Here is a 26,536-nt window from a genome sequence, read left to right on the forward strand (position 1 = left end):
AAAATAGTGGATAAGAAAACAATAAGTAATTTGAGAAGTATGGCGTTTGTATCCAGACCCCAGAGTAGGCCTGTCGCGATAAACGATAAATCGATTAATCGTACGATAAATTAAAACTATCGACGTCATTTCAAATATCGGCATTATCGTCTCTTCCGGCCTTTTTCTCTTTCTGTTAATGACACGAATGAAAAAAGGCTCAACTCCAGTGCTCTCCACTGACTCCTCCCTTCCTCATTTCCTTAGTGTAAAGCCCAGCGCACACTACACGATCTTAGAGCTGTGGGCTGATTGTCGGCCCATTTTCAAAACCTGACAGACCACACTTTACCCGACAGAAATCCTAGGTATATCGGTTCGATCGGTTCATTCCTGCCCTGTGGTGTCCAACAATGGGCACAAAATAATGGCTACAAGTTCAGTTAACTAATTTTAAAACCAGGCATTAATCAATGCTTTACTACAATCTACCTGCAATGCATGTGGCTAGTGTCAGCGTAACGTCCTGACCAAATGAAAATCATTTGAACCTATTTACAGTCACGTTAACGAAGAACAGCTGAAAAGTGACCGGGTTTATCAACTGCAGTAGTAATTTCGCTCCAACTCCTCCTCTTGTCATTTCTATATTCTTTGCATGTTGAACAAACATTAATGTTGTTTCCACGTCGGCTGGACTTCGGGTTGCTCCGTGTCAGCTGTTTGGGATTCCCCGAGGTAATTTCCCCTCAGAAAGCACGAGGAGAATCCGCGCTTTCTGATTGGCTACCTGTCACATTCAACAGGTTGAGTTAAAGATCCCAGTCGGGAAAAACCCCTGATTTAGATCCCAGCGGCAACGACGATCTACCGTAACACACGACACAATCTTAGAAAGACCAACTTTCTAAGATTGTCATAAGGGGAAAAATAGGAGCAAAAAATCATGTAGTGTGAACTATTGCATCAGGTAGTCAATGTGCCCATCTTCTCTATTTAAATCTAATTATTACTGAAGGGCAACATAATATACATACTTCATAATCTGCACTCTTTTGGTTGAATGCAGTATTTATTTCCACTTTGGCTTTATGTTGTTTAGTTTTTATCAAGTACATTTTTTGTTAATGGAGACTGAGAATTCATTTTGTTTTTGGTTGTTTTGTTTATTTTGTTTATCAGCTCCAGTGTTAAATATTCTTTTGAAAATAAAGTGTATCTATCTTTGGCAGGAAATCACATGCATTATTACGTCATTTCCATTAAATCAGTGTAAAAAGGTCTTCAGACAATATTATCGTTTATCGCAATAGTTTTTTGAGACAATTAATCGTTCAGCAAAATTTGCTATCGTGACAGGCCTACCCCAGAGTTAAACGTTTCTGGAAATGCAATTTCACTGTAAGGCCTTCCAGGTAAATCTTTGCTGACTTTGTTCAGCTGAAGACAGAAAATGTTGCCTGTGTTTTTTTTTTTCAGACTCAGTCAGATTGGATGGAGCAACCCCGTGAATGCACATTTTTTGCGCCAACATATGAATATGTTAGATTCTGACCGACTCCATTGTAGCTCCGGCTGTACGCCCTTTGTTCTGCTAGATTTAAAAAATAAATAAAATAAATCTCTGCCCAAGTGTTTTGCAGCGTCCATCAAGTTTTCATCCAGGATAGTATTTAGTTCCATCCATCTTCATATCGACTTTCACCAACTCCCCCAACCCCAAGAAAGAGTGTCTGCCATCACCAGGCTTCACTCTCATAAGGGTTTCTTTAAGGTAATCATTCATTATTTTTTCTTAAATAAACAAACAAGGTGAAGAAGAGATAAAAAAAGATAGAAACAAGTTGTAAACACAGCTAGAATACTGTAACTCGCTAGCCGCTGGCTGCTAGCTGCTAATTATACAAAAATTTGCATCTTCTCTGTAGCTTTCAGCTTAAAACAAAACACTTTTTCATTCTTTTTGAGGCATTTGATCACTTAAAAAAACTTCATAAATTACTTTTTCCTTGTCTTATGAATAGAATCTATAAAAATGATGAGGAAACATGACTTTGATTATTCTACACTGAGCAGATATTCTTAGCTTGCTGCATCGTTGCATCCCTAGTAAATATACATTCGTGCATTCACCTGTATTCTCATAACTTTGAACCCGATTTCATTGGGATTCAGCAACATGGCTGGGAGTCCTGCAGGTCATGGTGTATTACTGGGCTAAGTGGAGCTAAGTGGAGCAGCTGCTAGCCGCGGCAGAAAAACACCCAACGCAGCCTTAGCAACGGTCGAGTCGCTTGGGTCATTTCTGGCAACAATCCACAGAAGGATGTACAGCGTAATTAAAATAATGATATCTTCCCCTCTCCTTCCCACCCACGCATTTGAATTCAGCTGCCACCGCCTGAAATGTTTTGACCTTATGCTCATTCTGCACAGTGACTGGAATGGCTCATCAATTAGAATAAAGTCTACATTCACAGAGCCCGGCCTGCGGGTCATGACCTTTAATTGTTTCGCACTTAAGGCGGGGGAGTAAGAATTTTATGGTTGTGGTTTTAAATGAGTTTAAAACTCATTTAAAAATGATTTGAGGTGACTGTATTGACTCTGACAAGTAAATCCTATCTAAGACTTTTTTTTTGCAAAGGTGCTTAATTAATTTCACATTAGAAGGTGTTTTCATTATAATGAAGCATTATGATCCTTCACTGCCCTTCCTTGTGCTGCTTCTAGTCTGTATAGGAGGCATTGCTGTAAATAATTTCAACTGTTCACTTTCAATTATTATGGAGAATGTTTCTGTAAAGTCTGCTGATGTAGAGGTTCTGCTAAACCAAAGATCCTGCTGTGGATTATAAAAAGACACATGATTTAAAGAAAATGACTCTGATTTATGCTAACAAACGCAACAGTAAAGAAAAAAAAGGAGATATTTGACCCAAATAACAGAGACATGGATGACCTAAATTGGTCAAAACAGGAAAGGTGGGATGTAGAGTTTTACATTTCCTCCTACACAATAGCCATGGATTCCTACATTTCACACATCTGAGCTACAAATAATCCGACACTGTAAATCCACAAGCATGTTATTGTTAAACTCGTTCACAGACACACTTCAAAATGGAATACATTTAAAGATTGGCCTAACCAAAATTCAAGCAGGTGTGAGGATTTGTGCAGCATCAGGCTAGTGTTTGTAAGTAAGTTGGTCACAAAGCCAAACTACACCAACAGTGGCTAACACACAGGAAGCAAGAAAACTATATCTGTGTATTTTAAGCACTGGGACAATGTGTTACATTAGTAATGTTTTAGAAAACATTAGTAATTTTCTGGTATTGGTTTCATGTAGCACAAAAGTTGGATGTGATTTGGAGCATTGGGCTGTTATTGTAACTATTTTTGATTTAATTAAAAAAACAAAGCTATTGTTAAACATTAAACACACTTAAAAGTCTCAGATCAAACAAATTTTAATATCAGATACCCAGAGATTTTAAATGATCACTGCCATTTATTGAGGGGGAAAAAGCTACTAAAACCAATTTGACCCAATATGTGAAACACCCTCTTTAGCAAATTATGTAATAAATGTGATTAATCAAGTTTTACTGGTGATTAAATTCCACCAGTAGAGCACCAGCCCTAATTACTTTCACACCTCTGAAGTCAGAAAATCATTTAAATAGAACCAGTGGGACAACACGAAGTAGGCTAAAATATCTCAAAAATGATTAAAAGAAATTCAAGTATAGATGGACACTGAAGTCATTTACATCTGCCAGTCTTAAACAGATTACAAAACCACTTCTAAAGCTTTGGGACTCCACAGTGAGAGCCGTTATCTGCGACTAGAGAAAACATGGAGCAGCGTAGAGCCTCTCATGAGTGACTGATCTACCAGAAATACTTCTAGAGCACATCAACGACTCAACCAGGGGGCCACAACAAAAAAACCCATCATCTAAAGCACAGCAGGCCTCACTTAGCTCAAAGTCAGACTTCATGATTCAATAATCAGAAAGAGAGAATGGGCAAAAATGGCATCAATGGGAGAATCGTAAGGAAAACCCCTCACTAGTGATCAATCAGGACTCAACATCTTGTCTCACGTTTAAAACTATAAAACATCCTGATGACTCCCAAGATCATCAAGGTGTTTTACAGCAAGAGCATAATCCTGAGCTGTTTGGATAAAAACTCTCTAATGAGGCTGGAAAGAACCAATTATGCAAATAAGTGTACCATGTACAATATAAAAGACTCATTGACTGCTATTGATGACAGTCGCTGTTGCTAAGGGTGACAAAAGTAGTTATAGGTTTGTGGGGTCATTACATTTTAACACAGGGTCGGATTGGCTTGGATAGATTTTTCTCCCCCTGAATAAATTAAATTATAATTACATATATAAAATAAACAGCTTTTTTGTATTTACTCTATTCAATGTGAAAATTTGCTTAGTGATTTGAAACTTTCAGGTGTGACAAGAAAAACAAAAAGAAGCAAAAACTAAATCAGCTACGGAAAAACGTACTTCATCCTGGCACTTTACAGGTTGAAAACGTGTAAAGTGTTTATCATAATTGATATCATGTAAAGTTATCATAATCGACATTATGCGTTCTATGCAGACAGCAGACGTTAAGAGATTATCCTATTTTTTCAGTTTTCTTGTCATGACATGTTACAAACAGTAAGCAGGTATAAAAAGTGGGTAAAATCTGAGCCAACTCCTGTTTTAATGAATTGGACGGTCAAAGTAACCGCTCTCAGTCTGATTTGACCCGCTGAAGATTTTTTGTTGTTCTTCAACGAGTTCTAGGTTGGAGCACATTTTCAGTCTAATCGTGCTGCAGTTACATTTATTTCTCAAACAGCCGACATCAAGGAAGTTTTACCACATCGACTCCTCTCATCCAAATGTGTTGGCGAATTTGTTGTTCAAGAAATTAGCATGTAGCAACGTTAAGATCAATCAATCACTCAAATCAAATTAAGTTAAAATGGCCACCCATGTTGCAACAATGCTCTCTATTGACATTCACGATTTTTAAAGAAGCCTTTATTATAATTTTTTAATCTCTTCTAAAGCTTAACAAAAACTACAAATCAGACTTTTGTGTTGATATAAAAAGTTTGGGTGTTTAATCGCATACATAGCACCCTATAGAGACAGTACGTTAAAACCCAATCTGTTGCTTCCTCTTTCGCTGCCCTAGTTTTCTGTTGACTCTCTACTGACTTAGCTTATAAAAATAACGTAGCTAAGGTAAAGTATCTAAATCTATCATTTCCTCCTGTCAGCCTGACTGCTAAGTGGAGTCACAGTCAGAAGATTTAGGCTAATGGGGACATACAGTATATCTGCCATTACAGCTGGAATCATGTGGCCAGGTGGGAGTATCAATCATGAGAGAAAAGCTGCTGCTCATGGCTTAATGTCGACTTTGATGTAAGAATAATTTTTCTGCAGCAGTTTTATCCGTTGCTTAAATCGAGCAAAAGATGGATAAAAAAAAAAAATTTTAAAAAAACGATGGCTGGAAGATGCAGTCAAGTTGCGGAGCAGTCTGGGGGGAAGACTGTCCAGACGGAGGACGATGCTGCTGCTGGGGGGGAGCTGGGAAACTCAGGGTTTATGAGAAACAAGCAGACATGGAATCTGTTGACAGACTAGTCCACTAATACAAGTAACTCCTCATTAAGGACATTTCAGATTTAAAACTAAAAAATACTCAAGCACATCATCTCACTATTCTCGCGTTTCATCCTCATCACAACCTCCCACTTTATGACATAAATGGACAGTATTGTGTGTTTTCCAGCCACATAATGCCATGTTAGAGCACAACCCACTAACTTTGTTACTTTCGGTTGATATAACAATGATTATATATCAAATCTGACTTAAAAGAAATTTGACTTTCCAATTTAATGCCTTGAAATTGGGCCTCTGTCTCTTTAAGAAGCTCCTGCTCTGACACTCTGCCTTCCATTATGCTGTTTACAAACGTTCTCAGGAGCTTTGGACCGAGAAGTAGTTCTTCCAGGTGTTTTGCTAATTGCTGCTGGCTAGTATGAAGGAGCTGAGTGAGTTGTGCACCACCGAGAATCTTCTGTTGGTTTATTTGTAGCTTTTTCAAATTGTTTTGTAGACAATAAATAGAGAAATTTCACATCTGAAAAATAGACAACAAAAAAATCTAGCAAAGGAAAATCAAATTTAATGTAAAATCTACACTATTAAATCGTTTTGGGTTTTTTCTTTGTTTTGTTTTTTTCACATGGAGCTCTTTGCCCTGCACCAGGTTCTGTACTGTAAGTGGGGCAGAGCGTACATCTCCTCCGCAGTGAGCTGCCACACTGATTATGCAGGGAGATGTGGGGACACAGTGTACACCGTATTTGTGCCGTCCTTTGGGAAATCTTGTCATGCTCCTTTTGCTGAATCCAAATCTCTCCTTGAGCCCCAAAAGGTAATGTAAGAGAGGATGAGAGAGGAAACTTTGTGATTCACATGGTGGGACCGACGGATCGGGGCACTCAAGTTTTGCAAAGGGTGGAAATGCTTAGAAAGACATTTCGGTTTTAAAATGATTGAAGACTGAAAGCCGGAAGAAAAAGGTAGAATTGTGGAGGATGAACTCACAGAGGTCAAATGTTTGGTGAGACCTCATTTGTTTGTAGCCTAACTGTAGCTTAGTGATATGATGATTCACATCTGAAAGGTCAGAGAAATAAAAACAGAACAAACATCCTGCTTTAGCCAAGTTAAAATAGGAAGCAAGACAAATCCCCACCCTGTAAGAACTCTAAACCTGCTCAACTTTACTTCAGATGTAGCATTTAGCTTCTTTGCACAGCAAATCTGGAACAAACTTCCAGAAAACTGCAAAACTGATGAAACACAGAGTTCCCTTAAGAAAAGCCAGATTAGAGATGCCTTTGATGAATATGTTGGAACATTGACCAACATATTTGATCTATGTTTGCTTGAAGATTTTGATGATGGCATTTGACAAAACGTGGTGTCTATTGTTTGTTTCATAATTCAGGGTTTCCCCCAGTGTATCTTCAGCCTGGTGGGCCACCAGGCTTTATTTTTGCCCCCACAAGGCTAAGGATTACTTATTTATTTAAGTCTTTTTAAATGTTTGCATTTTTAAGACTTTGTAGTTGGTGTTCAGGTATTGATCTTCCAATCTTTCAATAATACATAATTATCAAGTGATATTTTCAAATTGCCTGTCAATTTTAAACATTTTTTAAGTCAAAAACACGACGGGGCGCTGGATGACTGACTACCCTAACGCCCAACCACCAGGCTTAGCAAGTTTTCTAGGAAATACCTTGATAATTCATAACTGTGTGATGTTTGTTATGATGTAAAGTGCTTTGAACTGCCTTGTTGCTGAAAGATGCAACACAAATAAGCTTGACTTTACTGAATGAATCCTTGTAAAATAATTGTCAAAGAGAAGACAACTTGGCAGGGAAAGATCAGAGAGTCAGTCAATAGAGTGGCGAGAAGAAAGCTGTTGGTGACATGTCCAGATATTTTTTTATGAAAAAAACAATTAATACCCTGAATCATTTTCCTTCAACTTCACAATTATACAAGACCTATTGATGATGTGTCACATAAAATCCCTTTAGAATACATGTAGGATTGTGGCTGTGGTGCTATCTCTAAACACAGATGTGCCTTTATCAACCACTCATACAGGTTTTGATATGAAGAAGTGCAAAACTTTTGCCGACACTAAATGCAACAGTGTGGATGTACAGAACGTCGAGTATTTATAGAAAATTATAAGTGAGATTAGAAACCACGTTCTTGCAAAATGAAGCAAGAGGCTCTCTGTGTATTTCCCCTATGTTACGAAGTTGTGGTGCTTTAATTATTGTTTACAGTTTTACAGCTAACAGTGGGGACATGACGCTTGCTTCCCTCTGACAGGCAATTTATGAGTTCCAGCTTTTGCTCCGCAGAACCAAGAAACATCCTACTCAGCTACTTTACAGACAACTTGGAGAAAGTCCCACTGTGTAGAAGGGTGTTACGTCGTGTCTTAATTTTGGATACGAAGAAGATCCAAATACAACGAGGAGGGCAGGACACAAGCAGCAAGCAAGAAGAGCTGAACTGAGAGAAATCTCTTAAAGGGAAAGTACCATGTGTGTTCTAGGCACAAGGTGCCATTTTATAGCACAATAGAGTAACTATGTTACCTTGCTAGTTGCTATAAAAATGCTATATATCAAATATGACTTAAAAGAAATGCAATTTAACGTCTTGAAATTGGGCATCTGTCTCTTTAAGAAACTCCTGCTCTTTCTGAAACTCCGACTTCAGGAAGTCATCACAACATCGCTCCTCTTTAACACCTTTTTCACCATCGTTGCACTGAGAGGCGCTGTTCTACCAGGTGTTTGCTAATTGCTGCTGGCTAGTCTGGAGGAGCTGGGTGGGGGAGTCGCCGTGGAGGGCAGCTCTGTGAGGAGGAACCTTAAAAACTGCAGCTCTGAGGAGGAGCTGTGCCTCGAAAGAGGGGCTAGGTCCACTCGGGCGTCTGAATGGTTGCCATGGGAGATTAAAGGATTTCTCAAGCAAGTATGAAAAAAAAAATCAAAGCAAAACTCCAGGTATGTAATAGATAAGGGAATAACATTATAACATATAGCTCAAAAAAGTCAATTTGACACGATACTGCCCCTTTAAAGCAAAATGAATTCTAAAAACATACCAAAAATAAGAAATAAAGGAAGTGAGAATACAGGAAGTGCAAGGACATCTGACTAGAAATCTGGGGCAAACAAGAGAGCCTGACACCGAGCTGAACATACATAATGACTGGAGGACGGACAGACGGATGGACTGTACCCCTCCAAAGCACTTCAGGCAGACCAATAACATTTTCTAATAACCATTACAATTCTCATTTCATTTGGGATTTTTCCTCATAGATGAACATAATAAGTCTCTTATTGAAAGCCCTTCGAATGTGAAAATCATCTACTTCAACTTGTAGTGAATCTGTGCAGAAAGGAACGAATCACCATCTGTTGGCCCACGGATTCATGACACCCCAAATTATACGGCGCATTGCAATTAAAAACAGTGCAGGAATGACAACGTAGATTACTGTAAGTGAATTCATCTGCAACAAAGCAGCTCGAAATGGGGCTCAAATTAAAAGGCCGCTCTATGTAGTGCTACTGAATATGTTTTAGGTACGCAGGCACTTTAAGTAATCTTAAACCTAACCACACCGCCCGTCATAATTTGTGGATGCAAAGCGGACTAGAACATTAGAAATATGACATTATTATTAGGAAATATTATTATAAATATAATAGGAATAATAGGAAATATAATAGGATTCATATAATAGTATTCATTATGAATCCATTTAGTTGCACATATCACCAAAAATCAACCTCCATATTTTTCAAAAATAATAATGACAGCTGGTGTAAAACAATTTTGCAGCAGACACACTAAGAAAAGCAATAATTAACAAAGAAATACAAAACAGTTTTGAAATAGGAAAAACATGACATGCTTCTCATATTTTATTTTGTAAAATAAAAAAAAATCCTGCACAATTTGGGTGTGGATCATAAGAATCATAACATTTCTTCATAAGAGTCAATGTCGGACTTATTCTCTCTCTCTCTCATTATTGTGGCATTCAGCAAACAGAAACAATTTTGGTTTGCTCTGATCTATAACCCTGTGTGTCAATTGCTGAGCTGTATTGCATCGGGATCATAACTGCGATTCAGCATTTTGCGAATCTCTCCCGGAGATTAAGATGATCTTATATTGAATGGAAAGCTTCCTTTATTTCTACATGCAGTACAAATTTTGCTAAAATATATTTGAATAAATGACCAAAGTCGGCCCACAGCAACCCGTTCTTCCACTCAAACCTCCAGCATGCCACAAGCTACTAGCGAAGTTGGACTTACCATGTTGATTGAAGACACCGGTCCGATGCTGTTCACAAATATGTCCACATCTATGACAATTGGTTTCACTGAAGGAGAAGAAGAAGAAAAATAACATATATTTTACTCATCAAATTGCTCACTGTTGCTCCACCTTCTACCTGCTTCTATAAATGAAAGTGAAGACAAAAAAAAAAAGGTCCTGAATTAAAGACACTTTGCTGTTCAGGAGCCTCTGAAGACAGAGGAGCTGCTGAGCGAAGAGGCCCTCAGGGTGTAATGGTCACACATTAGTCTTCATCGCAAACTGCTGTGATGAAACACCTCCATCAGTGTTCGCTTGAAAGAGACAATTATACATCGATTATTCCCCAGCGAGTCGAGCCCAGAGCTACACTTTTTTAGACCTTATCCCATTAAGACCCGACTCTCTTTCCAAGTACTTTCATTTGGCCTTCTTTCTTTGGTTTCCGTCTCCGTGGCAATCAAAGCTGTGCCTTAGTTTTTCTTTTTGTTTTATTGTCTTTAAAAGGAGTATTTCATGGGGGGGGGGAATACATAAAGAACGGATGCTATTGAGGTGACATTTTTCTATCCTCGCTGCAGATTTCAGTTTTCTACACGAAAAAAAACCAACAACACAAAGAAAACAAGGGCAAAGCAAGTCAAAAGGCTTTTGCACAAAGGCGAAGAGGCCCAAGCATTGTGGAACCGAGGTTATCGTGTTTCCCATAAATGTTTAGCAAAAACTCGATATACAACGAAAACAACACAATGTTAAACTTGAAGCTTTTGTGATATAGACTCTTTAAAGAGAGATGCTGCGACTTCATATGGTATTAATATACCTTGAACATTTATAAATTTTTTTCTCTTTACATCTACAAAACTTCAACTCGCCAACTAAAAGTATTACGTCACAATTAAGTGCAAAGCAACTAATAAATGATTTTCACAGTTTCATTTTCAGATCAAAATCCGAGGCCTCCAAGGTTTAGAGAACATCAGCGAACGAGCAGCGTCAAGAAGATCAAGAAACACATCAAAACATGTCAGGGTTACGGCTGCAGAGATGGTTAAGGTTTATGCTGAAGGTTTTAAACATCTTACAGTGCACTGATTATCTGAATGTGGACAAAAATGTGGCCAAGACCAGGTCATCCGCCTAAAGTGAGAGTTGGTGTACACAGAGCGTTTTAAGAGAAGCAGAAAATAGATCCGTTGTTAATCTGGAGGGATCAAGCGCTCTGTGGATTTGGATCCAGGTTTTCCACGATAAAGAAATACAGCATCCTAATCTTTATGATTTACCTACAAAATAAGGTGATGAAAACGTACAGAAAATCGACAAAAACACATGGGGGACGTCACCTCAACCAGGCACAGATTTCAGAAAAGCAACCCGAATCTCCATCTAGCAGAACAACAGAGTTTAAGAAGCTGGCACAGAGACGGTAGACTCCAATACCAAAGCTTAGGAAACCAAAGTGGCCATCAGCAGAGTTTGGGTGGAGGGCCAGGAGGCCACAGCGGTCAAGAAGGACTCTCAGGAGGCAAATGAACAGGAGGCACTTGCTTATTTCATTTGATCAATCTGGCTCACCATTTTAACTCCAGCTTCCCTCGTCTCTGTCTTTAGGTAAGATGGACCTCATAAGGGCCCACACACTCTTGTCAAACTGATACATCCATCTGTAAAGGGGGGAAAAAAATCTCTCCCGTCATTTTATATGAACTTTCTTTGTAGTCTTTGTGTCTTGGACCAATCAGAGGATCAAAATTTCTCCACCTGCCAGTCACCTTCTTCCTAACATTTGGGACACCGAAGCATGCTTAAGGTGAATCGATGCAGAGAGCCGTTTAGTTGTGTGCCATCCACAACCGTTCAGCAGACGGGGAACAAGCAGAGTAGATCAGAACACCCGCCTTTAAGCTCTAACATTAGAATCATTCTGGGGTCTTTTACCTTAATTCACATGTTTCTACATCATGACTGAGTGAGCTCCTGTTTTATGCTCAACAGCAGACACTTCAAACAGACTCCTGACAGGGAACTCGTTGTGTGTAAGCTGTCAGGTAATAATGTCAGCTGCAGAAACAGGATGCGTTGTGCCCTGGAGAGCAGCCACCCAGACAAGCAATTAATTGGAGACAATCAAGGCTGATAGCTGGTTCTCAACGCAGTGCATCTCCCCTCCTCTACTGACCTAAGCTTCCCCCCCAGACAGAAACCATTCAAATGCTGCTGCGACCCAGTGAATGGCTGTTTTCTTCACAGTCATGAAGAGATTTATAAAGTTTTTCATAAAGTCGTTTCAACTTCTGAAGCTCCACAAAAAACTCTAACACACATGTGTCAAACTTGAGGACCGTGGGCCAAATCCGGCCCGCCGTAGCTTTTTATGTGGCCCTCTAGAATCTAGACTAAACACAAAGCGTGCTTAAGTATTATGCAATCAATCAAATCAATGCCGTTTTTATCTGTTTACTGCCAAATTATATCAATCAGTCACTCCAGTTTCTTGAGAATTATTGTGGAAATTCATGCAAAATCAACAAATCCCCGCACTTTTTTGCACTAATAACTGGGAGCTTATTGCAGATCTTTCTCAAAAATTCTCAAAAGCTTTCTTACTTGCACTAAACAGCTGCCTCAGCCTTAGTTGATATCAGATTATAGTCCATGTTCTATACAGCGAGTAATAAAAAGTTGCATTTCCAAATTCCTACCACAAACACTTTACTTTATATTGAAAAAAATACAAAAAGAATTACAAAATCCTGGAGGAACTGAATAATATTATTTAATTTTAAGAATTCATTGATATTTTAACAGTTGGTGAATGGGTCTATCTGCTTTTACTATCAGCAGATAGTAAAAGTGATGTAAAATTTTTAGTTTTTAAATGGTCTGTCCTAAACCTGAAGTTGTTAGAAGCCTTTTTGAAATCTCAAAGTTAAGGGAGAGTAAACATCAAGACTGTTGTCTAGTAAAAATTAGCCTCAGTCGTCACCAAGGTTACTAAGATAAAATGGTCAAACAATTTAAAATAACATCTCGTAGTTATTGCATTATTGTTTTAAATTGCTAAAACCTTGTTTGACTGTGACTACTCTCTTTCTCACACACACACATGCGCGCGCACACAACAGGGTGTTGCCTTTGCAAAAAATTATCTTGAGCACCTAAAGCTGAAAGCCTTAAAAAGAGAAATTGCAATTAGCTAAAATCGCAAATTTGAAGTTTGCATGAGTCAAATCTCCTGGAAGAACCTCAAGGCAATAAGTATTCTGTCCTGCAGCGGGTAGCTAGCACTTGGGAGAAAGCATCCAGAGGTGAGAAAAACGGAGATCCTGGAACCAAACCTTCTGTTAGATTAATGTGTCGTTATGTTGGAAGCTGACAGTGACGCATTAGCTGTTCTCTCTGCAGGCTGACACCAGGAGAGTCTGGCTCTCTGACGAATGGACAGCTGTAAGCCAGGAGGAAACAAACTGCGGCTGCAAGTCTCTGTTTGGCACGCGGCTATTTGTGGTAAAGATGGTCATGTGACCACACAGCTGGACGGGTTGCCGTTTCAGGGTGAAATATAATTAGAAACACTCTTGTCAGAATGGATTACCGGGTTAGCTTTATTTGGTGAGACTGAGATAGACCAAGCTAGCAAAAAAAAGGTCCTAATTGTCTCCTGCTTACTTGCTTCTTTTCTCTGTTGGATGACAACAGCGTTATTCTTTTATTGGCGGTACTCTGTTATCTTTATCCACTAAAAGAACAATGGAGTTTCTGTCATGTGTTTTTTTTTCCTACCTTCCTACACGACTGCATGAATGTGTCTCTACTGCTGCCCTTTCTAGTCAACTTATTAATCACATTAGCTCACAGGAACTCCCTGTGACACGGCTTCACGACGGAGACTCGCCACCTATTCTTAGTGGCCATTGGAGCGGCGGCGCGATGACTGATGGCACCGAGACCTCAGCTTCTGCTCTGCCGGTCCGGGCTCAGCAGCAAAAGGAACGCCAAAGGGCTCTGAAATATTCAAAAAGCAGAACAGATCACCCACCTCAGGCGATCATCTGTTACCCGGTAAGCAGACACCAATGACCCGTCTCCTCAATGACCCGAATCAAATAACTGCAACAAAGCTGCATCAAAGGGGACTTAACGTTCAGGTGGTTGTGTGTTTATCCACTTTGTGTTGCGTAGTTTGACCTTCATGAGGTCAAAAAACAGATCGACTTAAAGTGAGGCATATTTTCATCAACTTTTGATGCAACCAGAATCTGAAAAATCGTCAAGATGAGCTGCTGGTTTGTTTCCAACATTTCAAGAGAAATTATTTTTGATATTTTTCTTTTGTTTTCCTCACCCTCACGGCTCTGAGCAATTTCGCCATGTGACAGAGAAGAAAAACCAAATCAGTCAGTCATTATGATTCCACTGACAGATGCTGACAGTAACTGGCTTAGTTACTAGGTAACAGTGCGAACAAAAGAGCAGCGCGTTGGTTTCCACGCGGGCTCTCTGTCTCTTTTATGTCACCTGATTTTGTGTGTCATCGCTTTTAGTCACAGCGCTCCATGCAACGGAGACAGAGTAAAGTTAGTCAATTATAAGATGTCATTCTGATCTTCACCTCTGCACATTTCTCAGCGGAAGTCGCCGCACTTGCTTCCGCGTATTCACGAACTTGAATCATGATCCCGCTAAAGCTAGCGACCGACCGAGCCACTTTTGTCACTTCCGATACCGATCCCGATATCTGACGTATCGTATCGGCCGATAACCGATCCGATACAGAAAAACAGTGTTGAATTGACTGAAAACGTTTCAGTTTCTTTTCAAACGCTGACATATTTCTGAACCATTGCAGCACATTTAAATACACTAACGGCTATACAAGCTCGCTCCAACATGCAAAAATAACTTCAATTAGGAGTATAACACAAAATGGAAAATAAATAGTAAAGAAAACTGATAAAAACAACATGTTGACTACTTTGGTCAAACAGGTAAAAAAGAAACTGCAGCAAGCCTTCTCTCAAATGGTTCAGAAAGAGCAAATAGGAACTCTAAATATAAAGTAATAATCAATCATAAAGCATAGAATTAGACTGAATAGATGTGTGCTTATGGATCAGGCACGTTGTCACGATAAACGATCTGTAATTCTTTTCAATATCAGGACCGATACAGATATTAAAAACCCAGATGGCGCTCAGTTTCTTTTAAAACAGGCCCCCCAAGTTCTGTGTTTTTCATTTAAAATCTCCAAGTAGTTGGAGATTTTTAAAAAAAACCCTCAATGAGTAATTAAGCTCGAGTTGAAAAGTCTGACTCAAAAATGTTTTTCAAGGAATTTTTCCCATCACCCCGTTGGGACGCTGATGGTGACGAACAGCTGTGATGAGCTCCAGTGACCTTGAACGCCGCTCTTTGCTGCAGAGTTCTAACATTGAGCTCCAAAGATGTTTCTTGTTTTTGCCATCCTGCTTCACTTCAATCCTTCGTTAGCCTTCAGACTTTGTCACAAGTCATTTGAAAACTTTTATTTCTTCGTTCTGACTGTAGATGTTGACAAGTGGAAGCAGTTAGCTGTTTTCTTATAGTCGTTGTCCTGATGCATGAGGGTCGACAGCCGTCTGCCTCACTTACGTGCAGGAGCGTTTAACAGCCAGCGCTTGGGAATAAATCCAGGATCTCGTTATAACGAGAGAACCTTCTCGCTATAGCAAATTGCGAAACTCGATAAAATGAGAAATTTTGGGTTATGACAGAGCAAGTTTTATGTCTGGCAATAGTGAGATATTTCCTAGTTTTAATGATGTGAAAATATACCATTCTAATGGGTTGCAGCATAAAGAGGCTCTCCTTCTCATAGTGCTGCTTCTGTACAACATCTAAAAATCCCAAGAGGTGTTGCTGCTTTACTGCTGCCACCTTTCTTATTTGAAAGGGAAAATATTTTGGATTTAATGAGAGATAAATCTCTTTTTTTTTATTTCATTGAACGTTTTCTCGTTTGAATGATATACTGCTCCTGAATTTATTTCCACGTTCTTGCAGTTAATCATTTCACTACTTAAATTCTCGAGTCGTTCCCATTTTGCAAAGTAAAGACTTAAAGGAAATGGAGCTGTGTGTCACATAATGATTCTGTCCCGGGAAAATAGGATGTCATATATTAGCAATTAATAGTTCGTAGACCCTCTGACCAACATAAACAGAAAAACATTTAGAAAAATGACTTCAGTTACAAATATTTAATAGTAATTGTTAATGCTGGCAATGATTGTGCCACCAGTAATTTTCTTTTAAAGGATTTCCATTTCCTAATCATTATATTTCTCCTTCCATAGTAAACGCAATCCAATTAAAGATGAGATTTTTCCTAAATTATCCATACAATATCATGTTACTGTAATGAAATATAACATACAGTACAGACCAAAAGTTTGGACACACAGTTGTGTCCAAACCTTTGGTCTGTACTCAATACAGTACATTTTTATGCGTTTTAGGACAACTTACCAGACGACGTGCTAGCAAATACATCCAAAAATGTTATTTCACTTACTCTTTTTGCAACTCAAGTATTTTGTGCAAACAGAAAAGCAATGCACACGTACAAGGAAGCTGGAGCGCAACAACAATTACTACTTCGCTGTTCTCAGTTGACGTCGAACGTGTGTCGTATCATCAGCATAGAAATCCATTTGTATTCGAGCAGCGTGGTCGGAACAGCCCTAGTTGTTCAAACGCAAGCTTAGAAAGTCACATTCATTAAAGCAGAAAGGACTTTAGGCCGCCGTCTGTCATAAAAAGGCCCAGGTAACAACAAATGGCTCTCTGATTTCCTTATCTGCGGCCCGTGGTCGGGGGAATTAAAAAACAAGGGCTAATTGCCTGCGCCATGTTTCTCATTAGTTCTTTGAAGTCACCCACACAAGTTAATTTTGCCCAGTTTGGCCGGGCAATCAGCAATGAATACAAATCTGCGATGCACTAGAGACTCATAAATTGTGACTATGTATGTGTCTATGTGTGTAACATAGTTGCTCCCTAAAGCAGCTCAGTGAAAAGGTCATCGTTCTTTTTTAAATTTTTTTTATTTTTTATAAATAGTCGCCAAATGACTGGACAACAACTCCTGAACAGTGCAGCTAAGAGCGTGTGCAGCAGGTGTAAACGTTCCCTCAGGCTTAAAATACTTAAAATACTCGTTTTCTTTATCTGCTTCATCCATCCCAGGAACCCAAAAACAATTAAAAAAAACATGCGCATTTGCACACATAAGTTAGACTCGCCAATTAAACTAACATATAGTTGGACAGGAAGCTGAGTTACCCCAAGGAAATAATTGAATATCCACTCCAGATATGTGAAGAACACAGTGGAAATCCCTGACAAGAGTCCAAAGCTGTGGCCTTCAGCCGTGCAGTTAAAGCTGCACTTGGTAACTTTTATTAAAAACTTTTTTTTTTTTTACATAATTGTTGGAACTGTCACAGTGTGAGAGATAATCTGTGAAAAGAGTAGAGCTCCCCTGTCTCCTCCCACTGCTAACAAGAAACAACCAATCAGAGACAGGAGGTGGATCTTATTGCCGTCAATCATGGTCGTGTGTGTGTCGCTCTTCTGCAACGCAGCTTCTCACAGTCAGCAGAGCCTGTCAAGAGAGCTAAGGCTATCGTAAGGGCGGATAAACTGTTTTCTGTAACAGTAAGTTGTTTCTCCACTATTAGTACATTTAGCAGCATTTTCACAAGTTGATTGACAGCACTAAGGCCCGCCTCCTGGCTCTGATTGGTTGTTTTTGGCAGTTTGATAGTAAATTTTTATTGTCTGCCAGAATTTTATTGACAGACAGTAAAAATTGAATAACAAAATTCATGATCACTGTAAAAAACACTGCCTGTCTGTATTGACTAACACTTAAAGGTGATTGTTGAGCTCAGCTAACGTTAGCTTGTGTTACCTTGCAGGTAAACGGTTATTTTTGTTCTGACAAATCTCAACCCAGCACTTCTGGTAAATATTGTTTCTCTCACATTTGAATTCTTGTCGTTCTTTGTGACATAATAACGTTTCTTGCTCTTCCCAACATGTCGACATCAAACACGGAGTATCTGCACGTCTATTTTGACGTAACGCCATTTTCCACTTCAGAACAAAATCGGTGCAACTCTTGGCTGTGAAACAAGTTTGACCTCCTCTTGTTGCCTTACAAAGTCACATTGACATTGCATAGCAGCTTTTCCTAATCCCGAAGCACAGTAAACACTTCAGTATTTAGAAACAAACTAACAGAGGTGTGACCAAGTCACTGTGTTGCAAGTCTCAAGTAAGTCTCAAGTCTTTTTCCTCAAGTCCGAGTCAAGTCTCAAGTAAAGACAGGCAAAAGTCGAGTCAAGTCTCAAGTCAGGAACCTTTAATTTCAAGTCATTTCGAGTCGTTTTTATTTTATTTATTTTTTTATAATTTGCAATTATACATAAAATTCAAATAATAGACCATTTGTTCGTTTTAAAATATGTATTTATCTCAAATGATAGAACATGTGTAGCTGAACACAAAGTATAAAGAACATTTTTAAATTGGACCATTTTATTGCCCAGTTCTGTTAAACTTGATATTCAATAAAAAAGACGAAAATGCTGACATTTCCACAGCACAATACAAAGAACCATAACAGCAGTTTTTTCCTCTTTTCTCTGACCTGTCAAAACAATATATTGTCAATATAATTTCCCAACGTAGATGTCTTCAAATACACCAACCATCCTTAGATGATACTAGACCCGGCTCATCATCATGATGGGACAGAGAGACTCTGTTCCCTGTGTTCAGGTCCAGAATCTGCTTTCTGTTCCGGAGCCCCGCTCACTATCCACCGGCTTCCTGAGCTAACACGGTGCACATTATTTGTGGAGGCATTTGAAGGACCGGATTTATGGTAAATAATCACCAATTTAACCCGGAGTACACATGCTAACACGAAGTTAGCTAAAGTCAACTATCTTACAGCAAAAGAAAAGCGCCACCTACCGATCTTTGTGAAGCTTCAAATGCCGGACAAAGTTGGACGTCGTGGCATCTCCATCCGATATTCTCTTCTTGCATGTTTTACAAGTTGCAGTTCGTTTTTTAGTCGAAAGTTCATAACCTACGTAGCCAAAAGAAATTACTCGCGGAAGCATATTCCAGCGGTTATTTCGTATTTCGTTCCCTGAGCTCTGCAGCTTTGCCGCGTTTTTTTAAACGTCCAAATCCTGTTAATTTGATTGGTTGTGCTGCAGCTACGTACACATACATACATAAGGAGAGAGGAAAACCATAGTGACGGTCTGCGCATATTGATACGGAATGAGTGAAATTAATTAATGACGCCACTTTATAAATAATGTGTTTTAAATTTTAAGACTTTGAGTAAAAAATATCAAGTCTTTTCAAGTAAACAGCTTCAAGTCGAGTCAAGTCCCAAGTCAATGGCATGAAAGTCAAAGTCAAGTCCGAGTCTTTGAGCATTTTTTCAAGTCAAGTCTCAAGTCGTGATTTTAACGACTCGAGTCTGACTCGAGTCCAAGTCATGTGACTCGAGTCCCCACCTCTGCAAACTAATGTAAAGCTTTTATGTGTTTTTTTTTTTAAGTCCGTCACATCACTGACGGTGGGATTCATAAGCGTAAATTACCAGAGGTAAAAAAAAAAAAAAGCTAGCTATGTTATCGTAAGTTATTTTTTAATATGCCGATTTAGTTGTTACAACATGCATGCATGTTTAGACCACAACATGCGAGTTCCACCTCTGTAGGCGGCATTCATTTTGATTTTTATTCAGCAATTCACCTGCAGAAGAGCAATCAAAAGAAAAATCTGAATTTTATATATAAAACAAGGAGAATGAGGACAGATATTCTAAATGAATCTGTTTAGGGAAATTAAAGCACAAATATACATTATTGATTTGTTTTTTCTTGTATTTCATTTGTTCTATGTTGTTTAATTTATGCCTATGTTTTCAACTTCTGTTTTTAAACTCTTTACATTTTTCTGTAAAGCACTTTGAATTGCACTGTAAACCAAATGGGCGAAACAAATACATTTTCCTTGCCTATTGTATTTTGACACAAAGCCGACTTTGTTGAAACATTGACATAGCATCCTGCTGCTACAGTGGAGTTGTTTTTATTTATCTTCACATCTGTCTCAGTTTGTCTTGACTTTGTTTTAATTGCCCTCAATGTTAGGCAAAAAAAAAAGAAAAAGTTAAAGAATATAGAATAAAAAGAATTTGCCACTGCTGCTTTTGGAGAATCTTTATAAGTATTTCTAGTCCAGTTTCTAGTGCATATATTGAAATAAGACAAAACTAACTTGCAAGTAACTTTTCAGCACGATATAGGAGCTTGTTTTGAGTAAATACTTCCTTCATATTGATGAAAAATATGACATTTTTCCAATTTGACAAGTAAAATAATTTGTTTTCATCAATATTAAATAATAATTGATTCAAAACGAGCTCCTGTTTGATGCTAAAGAGTTACTCGTAAGTTCGTTTTGTCTTATTTCAAGTGTACGGACAGATTTCCACTATAATAATTTTTACTTTATTCATCCCAGCAGGGAAATTATTTTGCAGTTACAACACACGACAGGAGCTGTGTCTGCAGGCAGCCAGCTGAGCCAGCACTATTTTTTGAAGGAGGACATGCAGCAGAGGTCATCGGGAGTCGAACCCACGACGTCCGCGGGTCTAAGGCCTCCAAACGTGGGGCGTGCTAACCCGCTGCACCACCACAGCACGCCCCTAGAAACTAAACCAAAAACTGTACGATATTGTGTTTTTGCTGTGTTATGAATTCATCCTTTCACTTTTGTGTTGAATCAAGTGTTTAATGTCCTACCATTTCATGACACGAAACTTTAAAATGATCACTTTATGATACACTTTATGTAGCTCAGTCGGGTCTTGGGCATTCCCGTGTTTTTCTGCATCCAGACTGCTGTAGTTTGCATCACATTTTGACAGGAAGAGGTCAGGCGGGGCCGTTTTACTGACGACTACTTTAGCGCTACGTGTCACTAAATCCCACAAGCTGCTTCTTAACGGTATATTTGGAGGAATCTCTTTTTGCAAAAGCAGATTTCAGTCAAGCTCAAAGGGTTTAAAGAGGATATGGGACAGGGATCACTGCCGCTTTGTCTGAAACAATGCATCTTTTCATTTTCTATCCAGTCTTTTGTGGTGTCGAATAGGTGCTTTTTGTAATTTTTCTGTTTTTTAAAAAAAAAGACCTTCACATCATGTCTGACAAGTACATTTTCCTTTAAAACACCTTTTCAGTCCTGGGATTTTATTGTCTGATCTGATAAATGCATGTAGGTGAAAAACAACAAAGGGAACTGCTCAGCATCTGACAGGGGGGGAACACAACCCACTGGCTTTTAACGACAGGGGAGGTGACTGAGCAGCGAGACAATCAGATGGGACTAATCAGTGCAAGACAGTCCAGCTGGGGAAGAACCTGAACCAAGAAGCTGAGGCAAAAATGACACATAAGTGAACAAAGAGGGTGTAAGAGGACTCAAATGATTGAACTGAGCCAAAAACTAAAGACTTTCATTAAACCCTTCCAGACCAAACGTATCGGCAATGAGACAGCTGAATTTGCAGTACCGTAATTCCGCCACAGGTTGCGCTATCTGAAAAATTCCAACAGTTTCTGAAAGGCGAGACGTTGCACTTTCCAGCCGATATTGGGGTTATTACGGTAATTTGACTCCCCCCCCCTGCACAACCCCACCCCGCCGTAGCAGGAAGTGAAATTAACCAGAGGGGCACTCTGTCTTTTAATTGACTTAAACTTGCCCACTTATCCATAACTTGTAGTTATGGATAAGTGGGCAAATATATTTTACTCACTGGACATTTCAAGAACTGCGTACAATTAAAGTATGCAAAATATATCCAGGCGGAGATTTGAAACTCAGGTTCTAACGGGTTAAAGTAAGGATCTAAAGAAATACAAAAAGAACAGGACACAAAAATAGAACTGTGAACGGAAAGCCATTAGAGTCAGAAATAATAACAAACAATCCAAAAAGGCCAACATGTGGCCACCAGAGGCCCAGCTGGGGTGGGGTTCCTCAGGCTGATCACTGGTGTCTCTGTGTTCTGACAAGACAGCAGAAAATACGGAGCAGTGAGGCAGATGAAAGCAGTGGACGCGAGTGGACGCACAGCTGTGCTCCACCGAGTGGGAGGAGCAAGAATTGGGGTTACTTGTTGGAGTCAGAGCGACACACGAAGACGGTGACACCGAAAGAAACGACACTTAGGGAACCCGACTGTCGCTCGGCCCTCTGGGGACGGAGCTGAGGGAGATTTTCCACGGCCACTCGGAGCATGTGGGGATCGTCTGCATCGATCTGCCCACCGGTCACAACAGGTCACCGGGCCGGCTGCAGGTCGTTCACTTGAGTTGGGCTTCTTTGAACGTACGCAGAGCAACCGGCGCCTTCAAAACAGCAGCCAGCAAACTGAGAGCTTCCCATCCACATGCAGAGTTTACAGGCCTCACAGTCCAGTCAGGCGTTAACGTCTGTTGATTAAAACACTGCTTCATGGTTCAACGCTTATTGTGGGACTTCGCTCATATTCCCACAAAATGTTTTATGTGTTCCAACCTTTACAAACTGAAGAGAATCTATACCAAATTGTTTCTATATTAAAAGACTCTGACAGTAACCTTTAAAGGTGAACTATTATGCTACCTTAGCAAAGGTCTACAGGCTGCAAAACAACATTTTTTTTGCACCAAATCATTTGTAAATAATGAAATCTCAGTTTGGTCAGTTCTGCCTATTTCAGCTCCTGTCAGATTAAGCTTTAAGTCCAGATGAGCTCCTACCACCGACTGCAACTCAACATGAAAACAGCTGCAAACCGATGCGCAATTATACAACTGTACATCTTTGAAAAGCAGAAGTGGAGCTGCCTGCACAACCAGCAAAAATGCAGCAGGAGGTTTCTGGATGTTAAGTCAACAACAAAACACTTGTCTTTTCCAGCAGCCGTTGTACAGCACATACTATGGTAAAGCCAGCTAATCAAACGTGCTTGGTTGCTACAGGGAGGGGGGGGTAACATCGCGGTGCCTGTCGATTGTGATGGTGCAGACTTAGTGTGTTAGAAAACCAGACAGATTTTGGCTAAGGGGGAGAATAAGACGTCAGAAAACAAAATCCACCAACAAGAAAAAAAAAAGATGCTGTTTCCTCGTCGCCTTGCTGGATACTTTGACTACACTACTGCGCAATTGCCATCAGGAGATACATCACAACTTGCTTTTACTCAAATAAAAAAATAGAATGCAAAATAAATTTTACTGTAGATGTTGGACAAACTCACAGCCTGTAGAAGGTGATCTAATAGAGGTGCTGGAAGAAAATAAGCATCTTTACAGGCAACATGAACAGACCAAGAGGTGAAAACGGTAACTATAGTTACAGTATACTAGTATACTACAGCAACATAACCTTCTTTACTCTTACTGCTTTGGTAACATCCATCTGTCTGTTATCTATTATCTGGCTGAAAAAGATAAAAAATCATGTGAATGCATTTATGTCTTAGTGAATATTTTGCTGTATCCTTTTCCAAACTTCTCGTCCATTTATTATTATTTATTTATTTTGCTCAACATGTTTTATTTATCGTCCTGGTCGAGAACAGAGATAGTTTGAGCTTCCTGCTACATTACCTCTGTTTCATTATCTCATCTACTCTGGGTTTAGGGTCCTAGTCCAAGTATAAACTTGTTGAATAGACAGCAAACAAAAACTCAAAATTCAGTTTTAAAAAAAACCAAACTAAGCAGAATATTACAGCAGAATGAATCGAATGAAACTGAACACTGAAACAGACGTTCAGGCAGCACAGATGCATCCATAGCTGCTCACGGCTCCTTTTTGCATGAATTACTGCATCGGTGTGGCATTGCATGACCTTACGGTACCTTGATTCTGTTTCTTAACAAAATGCACACTGTGCTTTAATTAGGACGTTGGAACACACAGAAAAAAACCACCTAGTCCTTGTTTTCCTCAGCCCAGTTTGGATGCTTCTGGTGTCATCACAAAGAGGGCAGCACCGGGTCCAGGACACGTCTGTGTTTCTCTTCCCGCTGCTGTGATTTTTCCCTCAAACACTTTTTTTTCTTTAGCATTCTCTCACAGCTGCAGTTAACACTAGAATGTCTGGGTTTTCGATTTCTCCCTAGAATGGCTGAACAGGGCCAAAAGGCCCTGAGTCCACCCTGACGACTCTGATGGCTCAAATTAGCATTCTTCTTCAATTGTAAATGTGGCCGTTGACCGTCAGGCCAGAATGTAGGAATGTGAATAGTCCATGTTGGGGGTGGGTATCTATGATACCTGCAGGAGATCAGATCTCCTGTAGGTAGTGCTCTTCAGTTTAGTTTTGAAGCATACATGAAGTGTTTTTGGAGAGATGTGACCTTTTGCAGCTGATCCATGATGTTGTGCTGCATTATCCAGGTCATTTTGCCAAATGTACATAGAGTTTGCAAAACATACAATCTGTTTCAAAAAATATGCAAAGGTTTTTCTAAAAGAAATGAGTAATGTTTCTCTTTGAAATAAAGCTAAGAGGGTATTAATTGTGTTGATCCACCTCAAAAAAATCATGCAGAAAATGTAAGCAAAAGAAATCTGGGAGACTTAGCACATGCAAATTTGCATGCAGCCTTTTGTGCTGTGGAGGATAAATAGGTGACTGCTTCACCTATTTAGTTCACAAGAACTAATGGCATTTATTTCAGTCATAATCTTGCGGGGGGTGACCAAGGTTCCATCACTATGTGACAGCTGGTCAGCAAACCTGGCAAACATGATTGACATGGCAGCACTGAATGCACATGTGCATTCAGTGCTTTTGAGGTGGATGTCCAAATGGCCTAACTCCAGCCATTCTAGTGTTAACCCTGCTGCTTGGTCTGCCACACTTTGTCCTTCCACTCATCTTTCCCGTTGATATAACTGGGCGCAGCTCTCACAACTTGTTCTGCAACGACCTTTGGTGAAGTCCAGGCCTGCCTCAGGCATGAAACTCTTTATATTAAACATCTTATTATTATTATCATTATTGGTCTTATGTACAATTCTAATTTTCTAATAAGTAGACAAGAAATATTTCAGTTGTAGAATCCATATAATGTAAATGTTCAGTTTTGGAACTGATTTTTAGAACTATAATTAACCCCCCCCCCAGCGAGTCTTACCTCCAATGTCCGGCCTCAGCTTCTTGTCATACTCTTTGAGTAAATTATTGAGGATTTCCGTGGTGTCTGTTTCCTGGGATTTAGGAGCCAGCATTTGGTTCACAGTCACATCCTCGTAGTCCTCCTCATACTGCACCGCTAAAGAACTGGAGAGAGGGAAGGAAAGAAGCTCGTGTTTAACAGGACGTGCAACGCGCGGAGAGCGCGCGTTCAGAGGAACTTAGACACAAAGTTTCAAAGAAAATCCCGGCAGCGAGGACATGGAAATCCGTTTCTTTTTTCATTTTGGAAGAAAACGAAAAAGAATAATAAGAAGAAAAAGCAAGGTGCGCCGCTTACCAGGTGAAAAGGACCGACAGAAGTCCGACGCCAGCCAGGGAAGCGCGCGTCATGTCTCTAGGAGGGAGAACAACAAGTAGACAGAGACGTGTCAGCGGACCGTGCCTGTGCGCACTCCGTGGTCACCGCAGCACTGAGCGGAAACAGGAGCAGGAGGAGGGGGGCTTCATAGTTTCCAATCCAGCAGATGTGTCTCTCGGTGTGAATAATAATAATAATAAAAACCATTTATATCCTTCCTTGGTGGCCGCCCCCCCCACCCCCCTCCCACCCTCTCACCAGACACAAACTCAGCAGTTTGTCACCGCTGAGGACTGCAGCGCTCCTCCATCCACAGCGGACGGCGCTGCGCCCTTTACGCAGGTGCGGACTGTGGCTGCGTTCTCTGAGAGGCGAGAATTCATCAGCTGAGAAATAAATAAATAAATAGAGAACTCCTCTGCGTCACACAGGGGTCGTTACACCTGCGCGGAAATACTTTTTGTTGAGCTTTGTGCCTCCGTTCTTTCCTCCCGATTAATCACGCAGTAGAATGTCCCCGATGTAGAGTGTCTGCAAATAGACTTGCAGAAGAAAACAAAAGTCTTTACTGATTCTCTTCGAATGCAAAGCCTGAAAAAAAAAAACAGGCCTAAATACAACATGGGAACAAGCAGAGCGCCGTTCAAAATCCACAGCATGATGCCGGCACTACCGTGCTTCGTTGTTCAATGTTTATTTGTCACATGCGCAGTAGAAACGTTTTCCTTTATACAATAAAAAGCTTACTTTTGTCTGCAGGAATGTCATTTAAAAATGTTTTTTTTTTAGTACAAAATGTAAAAATAACCATACAAATTAGAGTTTAAATATACATTTTATACAATAAGTACCGCTAGTAATATAAAATATCGGTAATGCGAATAAGATATAGAAGTGGATTATTGGTAAAAGCAAAAATGTATATTTG

The 26,536-nt window shown here is 39.7% G+C and overlaps 1 protein-coding gene across 2 annotated transcripts in view; it reads right to left on the reverse strand.

Annotated features, from left to right (window-relative positions):
• The window catches only part of gabrg3 (gamma-aminobutyric acid type A receptor subunit gamma3), a 45,781-nt gene extending 19,834 nt beyond the window's left edge, over window positions 1–25,947 (reverse strand). The window contains exons 1-3 of one of the 2 annotated variants that reach the window (XR_003596714.1): window positions 25,588–25,947; window positions 25,249–25,394; window positions 9,961–10,028 (exon numbers count right to left, since the gene is read on the reverse strand). Coding sequence is in view for 1 of the 2 variants with exons in the window: in XM_028026666.1 (XP_027882467.1) it covers window positions 9,961–10,028; window positions 25,249–25,394; window positions 25,588–25,640 (267 nt within the window). In the remaining variant the exon portion in view is untranslated. The remainder of the gene's footprint in view (window positions 1–9,960; window positions 10,029–25,248; window positions 25,395–25,587) is intronic. The other variant, XM_028026666.1, reaches the window with a different exon arrangement.
• Between the last annotated feature and the right edge of the window lie 589 nt (window positions 25,948–26,536).

Source organism: Xiphophorus couchianus, chromosome 9 (genome assembly GCF_001444195.1).
Source record: "Xiphophorus couchianus chromosome 9, X_couchianus-1.0, whole genome shotgun sequence".
Taxonomy (NCBI): domain Eukaryota; kingdom Metazoa; phylum Chordata; class Actinopteri; order Cyprinodontiformes; family Poeciliidae; genus Xiphophorus; species Xiphophorus couchianus.